Genomic DNA, 9,239 nt, shown 5'->3' on the forward strand with positions numbered 1-9,239 from the left:
ATTGACAGCTGGTTGGTTGTCATATCAATGTAAAACGCTGTGCAGTGGTTGTGGCAGAGCTGGTATGTAACATGGGTGCTTTCACAGGTGGCCTGGCCTATGATGCACCAAAGTTAGTGTCCAAATACTCATGGATGAGACAGGGGACTGAAATTGAGAGTAGCAAAGTAAAAGCAAAAGTGCTCAACTCAGCTTTTAAATGTTGCTTTACAAATGAAAATCCAGGGGTACAGCCTAAATTTAATTCTCGAAACATTGCAAACATGAGTTCTGCAGATATTAGTATCATGGTGTTGAGAAACAGCTGAAATTACTAAAACTGGACAAAGCTCCATGACAAGATGGCACCCCTATCAGATTCTATGACAAATTTGTGGCCGAGTTAAACCCTCTTTTAACTATAATCTACAGTAGATGACTCAAACAAAAACTCTCCTCAGCAGTTGGAAGGAAGTGCAGGTCAAAGATTCATAAGTAAAGCCGGTGCTTGGCCTAAGTTTATTGATTGTATATTAGGGAAATGCTATCAGTCTACAAAGGAGATTGCTTAAACATCAATCCATCCTAGAATACTGCTCAAGTGTGTGGGATACTACCAAATAAGACTAACAGGGGATATTGATAGTATAAAGAGAAGGGCAGCACAAATTGTCACAGGTATGTTTGACCCATGGGAGAGTCTCACAGAGATCCTGCCGAAACTGAACTGGCAGACACTTGAGGATTGATGCAAACTATACTGAGGAAGAATACTTACAAACTTCCAAGTACTGGCTTTAAATGATGACTCTAGGAATATACTACAACCCCCCATGTACTGCTCCCACAGGGATCACGACAACAAGATAGGATTAACTACAGCATGCAAACTGCTCCATTCATGAATAGAACAGGGAGAAGCCCAAATAAGAGGAAGAATGGGAAGAACACCTCCCATGATCTTCACAGTCTTTGTAGAGTATGTGAATAGATTTGAAGCAAGTTACAAATCTTTGGACCACTCTGAAATTTGACCGAATATTAGCATAGCTTTTTTTCATATAGTGTACCATTATACAGGGTTATTCACAAAGATATGAAAATATTGTAACATGTTATTCTACAAGTAAAACTAAAGAAAAAAGTTCATTAAACATAGGTCCACAAATGTTTAGTTACAGAGCTATGGCTAATAAAAGATTTTGACAAATATTTAGCAACTTTGCTAATGTGAAGCCATCTCAGAACTGTATGAGGTTAAAGTAAAGCACAATTTACATTTACGTTGTTGTTATTCATCTGGTGAATCTAATAAAACATGTCCCAGACGTGTAGCTGCAGTAGTTTTCAGAACATCCAGAGAAGCAAAGACATAATTTCGTAATTTTTTTCATTTATTAACTACTTGGCCCAGCTTGTTTTATAAATAACAGACAGTTGCACAAAGTTTTCAAAAGAAGTTGTAAAGAATTTAATTTTGGAAAAACGATGGTAATAATGATAACTGGAATTGTATAAATGTGTCAGATAATTTGTTTTTGATAATCTGCTTTTATTAATACCATAGCACACCTGAATTCATTTTAGACCGGAAAAAAACAAAGCTCAGTGTTAAGGAAGTTGTACAGCGCACATACTATTTCACAATACATTCACAATAAATGTTCAAAAATGTCTCCATTTAGCTGCACGTGATGAACAGATTTTGTTGCTCATTTCAGTTTCACAGGGTTGTTCTTAATTTTGTCTATTGCACTCTGGGACAGGTTTTATTAGATTCACCAGACCAATAACAACAAAATAAATGGAAATCATGCTTTTCTTTAACATCATACAGTTTTGTGATAGCTTCCTATTAGTGAATTGCAAAATTTCAATCAAAATCTTTTATTAGTCATAGCTCCGTAACTAAACATTTGTGGGCCCATGTTTATATGAACATTTTTCTTTAGTTTTACTTTTAGAATAACATATTAAAATATTTGGATATCCTCATGAATCACCCTGTAGAACTGCATTATCTGAAAAACATTTGAGGTTATTATTAATATTGTCTGTCAAGTCATTAACATAGAACATGAACAGTAAGTGTTCTAGCTCAGTTTCTTGGGGCATGCCTGAAGTTGCTTCTACGTCTATCAATGACTCTCCATCCAAAATGCATACTGTGCCCCCCTCCCTCCCCCCACACACCAAAAAGTCTTCAATCCAGTCACAAACTTTGTTTAATACCCCTTTTGCTTACAATTTTATTTATAAACATTGGTGGAATGCTGAATCAAATTCTTTTTGGAAGTCAAGAGATACTGTATCTATCTTACTGCCTTGTTCCATGAATTTGGGGATGTAATGTGATAAAAGCACAAGATGTGTGGTGAAATGGAAATGTTTATGAGATCTATACTGGTTGGTGTACTGCAAAGAGTGATTCGAGGTTCAGTGTTGGAGGTCCAAAATAAAATACAGAAGGTTTGAAGTGGGGAAACACCACCTCTGTAGCTAAATGGTAAGTGTCGCCACCTTCAGCACTGAAGGGACCAGGTTCAGTTCCCACCTACCTCCTCTAATTTTTCTGGGGTAGGGAGGTCTGGAATATGGTCCGTTCTGCCTCATGATGCCAATTAAGGGTCTGTTTGAATCAAGAAGCAATGACTTCAGGATTCATCTACTGGCAATAATGCGCGGAGGGATCAACAACATGTTGATCACCCATCCCACAATCGTAAGAGGGCTGGAAAAAAAAAAGTTGTTTAGTTATGCAAAATTAAAAACACAATATTCATTGGAAAAAGCAACTCTGTTACATAAATGAAGCTTCCTCCACTTCTCTACATAATCCCTTCTTACATTTAAACATTTGTTCTATCTGGCCACGAACTTCAGAATTCCTGCGACGCTCTCTTCTGTCACCAGTTCATTAAGCTAGTTCTTTGGAGAATTTCATGCCATAAGGCACTACAATCAATGCAAATTATTGCTGTGAGACTCTAAGAAAACTACAGTGTGCCATTCAAAACACAAGGTGAGGAATGCATTCTAGAGGAATTGTGCTTCTTCATGACAATGCCTGTCCTCACACTGGTGGTGCAACTTAACAATTGCTGAATCAATTCAGGTGGGAAATTTTTGATTGTCAACCCTACTGGCTAGACATTGCTCTTGGCAATTTCCACCTTTTCCCTAAGAATTCATTGACCACCCAGCTTAATGAACTGGCAGTACAAGAGTATAAAATGGAAATTCTGAAGCTCATGACCAGATACGACAAACGTTTAAATGTAGATGGTAACTATGCAGAGAAGAGAAGGAAGCTTCATGTCTATAACAGAACTGTTTTTTCTAATAAATATTGTGTTTTTCATTTTGTATAACTGAAAGCTCTTTATTTCTGGGATGAACCTCATTTGATCACTCCTCATGCTGCCTCATAGGCAGCAGTCAGCTAGACAGAGCAGACTTAAGGCCTAATCCCTGAATAATATTTACATTGCACTTTTATGCTGTCTGGTATGCAGAATGTCATTATGTTTGAGATACTTCATTATATTTGAGTTTAAAATATGTTCGTGAAATTTGACAACAGATGGGTATCAATATCAATCTATGGGTCTATGAATCATCACCCATATTACCCCACTTTTTGTACCCTCCGTATTTTATCTTGGGCCTCCAGCACTCACCCTTGTATCACTGTGTACCGTACACCATGAGCCCTAACTACAACAGAGTAAAATTTCTTTAGTGCTGCATTCCTACCCTCTTCCTTTACAGTCTCTCATTTTCTTAGACTATGTCTCTCCTCTTCATCCCTCTAACATTAACTCGTACATTTACACAGCCTGTTGAAATCCCATCATGAAGGAGAGCCTTCAGGGATGTGGAACAAGTCACATTAAACATTCGCTGGCAGATGTGGATCGTGCACACAACTATGGCAAAGCTTGCCAAATTTCAGCTTCATACTTCTTCAGTCAGTTAATGTCAGCAGATACTACAGGCTATTCCATTTGGGATTCAACCCCTCTGGTAGAAGGTAATCCTGAGGTTTTCACAGTGTGCTCCTGAATTATCTTGAAAGACAACCACATTACTGAAATGAGTTCTATTCCTTATTTTCCCCTGCCCATCTTCTTTGCACCACTCAGGCTTAGTGCATTTGTGCTCATGTCTGTAATGGACTGTCTGGTTTGACGCTGTGTTCCCACTTGCATTCAGAAAGGCTGAATGCAATGCTGCTGCGTTCTCCTTGGAGCACCTATGAGGAATTATTTGTAGGTAAATTTTCGTCAGCTGGTATTGTTAATTGTGAGCAAGCAATATGAGACAGATCTTCACTATTTTGGTCTCTCAATAGCAGTCAGATATACAAATGACATTGCTACGGTGTATACCAATTTGGTGGGCAGCTTTCCTTGCTAACAACCCACCTTGCAATAAAGAAACAATAAGCGCATGGTCTAAGCTTGAAGTGAATCTTTTGGAAATGACTGCAACATTCTCAGATGTATGAAACAACTAAATGAAAAAATATAAAGACAGGAACAAAGTAGTGTTACCAGGAGTTTGTGTATCTTTGGTTTGACGAGTAACAGAACAATTGTCATGTTTTAGTAATGTAAGTAAAGTAATTGTTTTTGTGGCTGAAATAAACTATATGTAGTCTCTAGATCAGGGGTCTCCAAACTACGGCCTGTGGGCCGAAACCGGCCCGCGAGGGCCAGCTTACTGGCCCGTGTCAGCTGGCCGGACATCCCCGGTATCTGGCCCGCCAAATATTTGAGGTGGTACCTATACTGCCAACAATTGAGTTTCGAGGCCTATCGCGACCAATACACTGTGACATTGTCGGATTTTGAGATTTCGTTAACTTTGCAGGATGCTTTCGTGAAGAATGTGCAGTGACATACTTTTTTGTCAGTGAAATTCGCCAGAATAAAATAAGCCAGAATTTGGGTCAGGTACGTCCACCAATCAAAATTATGTAATTAAATAAAAATCGTAGTTCGTTTCAATGCTAGCTATTCCCACAACCTTAGATTTTTGCGATTTCATCTTACATTACGGTGATCATGGAGTGCTAGGGTGCTTTGATCCCACTACATAGATCTTGGCCCTTATGACTTCATAGAAGAGTCAATGTGGCCTGCAGACTAAAAAGTTTGGAGACCCCTGCTCTAGATGTATGTGACATTAATTGTCTGCTAGAAATAATATCAAGTGAATAGGTGCTGTATTAGGACACTGGATTTGCATTTGGGAGACACAGTGTTCAAACACTCATCCGGCTATCTAGACTTTGGTTTCCTACAATTTACTTGTCACTAAAGTGAACAGTGGGATGGTTACATTAAAAAGGTAACAGCCAATTTACTGCTCTATTCCACTTTATGCATGTTTGTGCAGATGAGATCATATCTTTATTTGTATTGACATGTCCTTTGATGACTATCGGAAGATGTGAGGAATTGCGGGTGGTTCATTAAAAATACAGATCAACAGAAAACATGTTAGTGACCAAGATCAAAATTAACACCCTTAAAAGTTTTAAAATTGTACTTGTAGAAGGTTTCAAATTTTACACATGAATTGAGTCTTCACCTTAATGTGAAACCTCTTTCAGGAATGTCATTTGCAGTTTGATGATTTCTCTCATCCAGGTCTGCTCTGTGTTATAAATGAAAAAATGGTTACAAGACCATAAAATTTTCATTAATGGCATTATACAATCTGTACGGTCTTACTTTTGTCAACATCAGTTCCCAACCATCCTAACACATATTAAGTTTTTTTTTTATTTATTTCTTTTATATCAGTATTGATCTACTATATCTAATATGACAAAAGTTTCTTGTTCACCATAAACATTGACATTGTGAGTGGTGATACAAAACTGACACACAGTATGGTACCAAAACATCATTAAGTTATTTTTATGTTTTATCTTTTGTAAGTTTTTGTGATTTTTTTCTGTATTTATACCGTATCATACAAAGTCATGTCATTTGAGTACACCTTTTACGCACTTCCAGCAGACTCTCAGAAGGTATACCCCGGCGTGCGCCTAACACCGAACAAGAAACAGTTGTGTAAATGCAGCTATAGTGTTCTGAAAAACAATGGTACCTTTCCATCTCGTAAGCTGTCCTTGGTTAAGCAAACGTTGAGTAAAAGCAGATTGTAGTAAAACCGGGCGCATCGTACCTGCAAAGAGTGTTCATGACGTACATTCAGCCATTAGGCCTACAAATCGACTGCTATAAGTAATTATTGAGATTTAATTTGTTGCTTTATTTATGCATGAGACGTAATATGCTTTTGTAAATAAACAAATTATATACATACAGCTGATTTGTATTGGAATTGTATCCCAAGGTCAAACACGCATTTATATTAGGATGTTTCGTAATAGCAGATTATTTCAAAGTTCAACGACAGTTTTTAAGCTTTTAAGTTGTTTTGTTAGTGCACACTACTGGCGGCACTGCGTTTTACTGGTAGTATACCACAAGTGTACATTAGCTACTTCGAATATTTGTTTTTATAAACGTGATCTTTGAGGGGAAAATCGATAAACGGCTAAACGATTGCAAATTTGCATCTAAAATCTCTCAGGACAGCTGATCATGAACCGACATTTAATAAATATTAGTTTGTAGAAGGTCTATGGCAATGACGTATACGGCAACTAACACACAAGCGTGCTTCACCATCACACTTGTACACAAATATATTTGAGTGTGCAAAGGATAAATTTGCTCAAGCATCGGGCTTGTGCATGCAGCTCAAAGCTTGATCGAATTTTGATTATGAATGTTTGTGCAAGGGTTCAAACGTGTAAATGCTTGAGCATGTGTAGCAACAACAAGGACTCTTGTACAAGCATTCATCAGTCCGAGTCACTCTGCACAGCGTGAATGTCTTGCCTTTTCGTTTATTTTCGTTTCTTAACGATATCGTAAATGGGGTGAATAAGATCAATTCTGATGGAAAAACTTTAACCCATTACTGGCCATTGTCCCTTTTTTGGGACGCGTATATTTTACTTATTTCTACGTAAGCAGTGGAGCTTTTAGCCTATATTGTTGCACCTGTAGGTTCAACTACCTTCTATAATGCCTGTAAATGTAAAATAAATAACTTGTTTCTAAGTACTTCACTTCAGGAAAACTACAAACTTGCCGATTTTTTGTTCTCGCACTTGGCAGCACTGCTGGTAGTTCCTGGACGACAATGAGCTGTGATTTAGTTGTCATGTTTGTTATGAACATATGGATGTCCGTGTAAGACTAAGTATACTTAAGATTTTTTCAAGTAAGTGCAATATCGATATATTTTATGCGTCCCAATAATGGGACAATGGCATGTTACACTATCATTTATTGTTGATGTGCCCTATTCTTGTGTACACGTATTATACAGAGAAGAATTGCATTTTACATTCTGTATATCTGCTTTTTTTTCATATTCTATTCCAATTTTACGATTCCAACAGGATAAAAACATGCCGCGTGGACTTACACTTGAAGAAATTCTAGAAGAACTAGAGGACCATCAAGAGAGTGACGATGAAGATGGTGAAGTAGAATTGGCGATTAGTCCACCCGATGCAGATGTAATAACAGATGAAGAAGACATTGACGAAAATGTACTGAACAATGAGTCTGTTGTACAAGATGTAGCCGGTACTTTAGAGCTCATAACCAGCCGAGATGAAGCTAATGCTACAGTTGTACCTCCAGAAGCCAAAAGAAGGAAAGCGTTAGTAGATGGAGCAGAAAGTGGTACGTTATCTACAAAAAAATATAAATGTAAGTGGTATAAATGTCAACCAACGTACCACAAACACTAGTGAACCAGGGAAGAGCAACGAACATTATGTTGCGGAATGTCTAGGGAATAAGACAGTGCCTCAGGTGTTTGAGGATTTTTTTCTGAAAAACTAATGGCTACTGTTATTGAACAAAGCGAAATCTATGCTTGCCAACATAACAAATTAAATTTTCTGCTAACCAAAGGAGAAAAAATCATTTATTGGCATACTACTTCTAAGTGGTTATCATAAGCTTCCCCATGAGAATATGTACTGGGAACAGGCTCCTGATGTCGGTGTTCCTTTAGTTTTCAACTCCATGTTAATAAATAGGTTTCAGGAAATAAAGAAATTCATTCATCTCAATGACAACTCTAAAATAGACAGAAACGACAAGATGTACAAACTGAGGTTGTACTTTGAAATGCAGAAAAAGGAATTTGGTAGATTTGTCATATTTCATTCAGAACTCTCAACTGATGAAATGATTACGTTATTATGGCAAACATTCAGCTAAAATGTTTCTGAGGGGAAAGCCTATCAAATTTGGATATAAAATTTGGTGTCTTACAAGTTCCAATGGCTTTCTTTATAATTTTTCACCATACTGTGGCAAGACTGACAACAAACAGGAGCCTTTAGGTGCAATGGTAATAAATGAACTAACCAGCATGATTCCAGAATCAGAGTATCCGAATTATAAGCTTTTCTTTGACAACTTTTTCACCAGGGTTGACACACTGATCACACTCGGAAAGAGTAAATTGAAAGCTGCAGGAACAATGAGAGAGATCCGAACTAATGTATGTCCTTTGATTGACTCGAAAAGAATTGCAAAAGAAAAGGAACAAGGATTCTAGGACTACATGTTTGACAAAGAGAACGAAGTTCTGGTTGTGAAATGGAGTGACAACAAACCAGTATGTGTAGTGACAAATTACAGTACTATTACTCCTCTGAGTTCTACTAAACGATACTCACAGGCAAAGAAAAAGGAAATATCTGTTACAATGCCACATCTCATTGAAGAATACAATGCCCATATGGGTGGCGTAGATCTACTGCACAAGCAGATATCACTTTATAGGACGAGGATAAGGTCAAAGAAATGGTGGTGGCCATTATTCACACAGATGATAGATATCTGTGATAGATAGATCGATATCTGCCTAGCAAACACGTGGCGTGCATACCAAATAGCTAACACTAATGAGAAGCTCTCACTTTTGGATGTCCGACGGAGAATAGTGATGTTTTACCTATCAAAGAAAACAGGATCAGTATCAAAATGCAGAGGACCACAAGGAAGCAAATTTATGGGAGGACAGGTGAGCACAGATGTATGACTAGATTCAGGAAATCATTTCATTGTGCCAAGTAAATCACAGAAGAGATGTGCTTACTGCAAGAAATAAACAACAAAAGTTTGTGATAGGTGCAATGTTGGTGC

The 9,239-nt window shown here is 37.6% G+C and overlaps 1 protein-coding gene across 2 annotated transcripts in view; it reads right to left on the minus strand.

Moving 5' to 3' along the window:
- The window catches only part of LOC124605365 (NAD-dependent protein deacetylase sirtuin-3-like), an 83,787-nt gene extending 77,273 nt beyond the window's left edge, over positions 1-6,514 (minus strand). For both annotated transcript variants that reach the window (XM_047136993.1, XM_047136994.1), the window contains exons 1-2: positions 6,322-6,514; positions 6,103-6,180 (exon numbers count right to left, since the gene is read on the minus strand). In XM_047136993.1, the coding sequence (XP_046992949.1) occupies positions 6,103-6,175 (73 nt within the window). In that variant the 5' untranslated portion in view covers positions 6,176-6,180; positions 6,322-6,514. The remainder of the gene's footprint in view (positions 1-6,102; positions 6,181-6,321) is intronic.
- Between the last annotated feature and the right edge of the window lie 2,725 nt (positions 6,515-9,239).

This window comes from Schistocerca americana, chromosome 3 (assembly GCF_021461395.2).
Source record: "Schistocerca americana isolate TAMUIC-IGC-003095 chromosome 3, iqSchAmer2.1, whole genome shotgun sequence".
Lineage (NCBI taxonomy): Eukaryota > Metazoa > Arthropoda > Insecta > Orthoptera > Acrididae > Schistocerca > Schistocerca americana.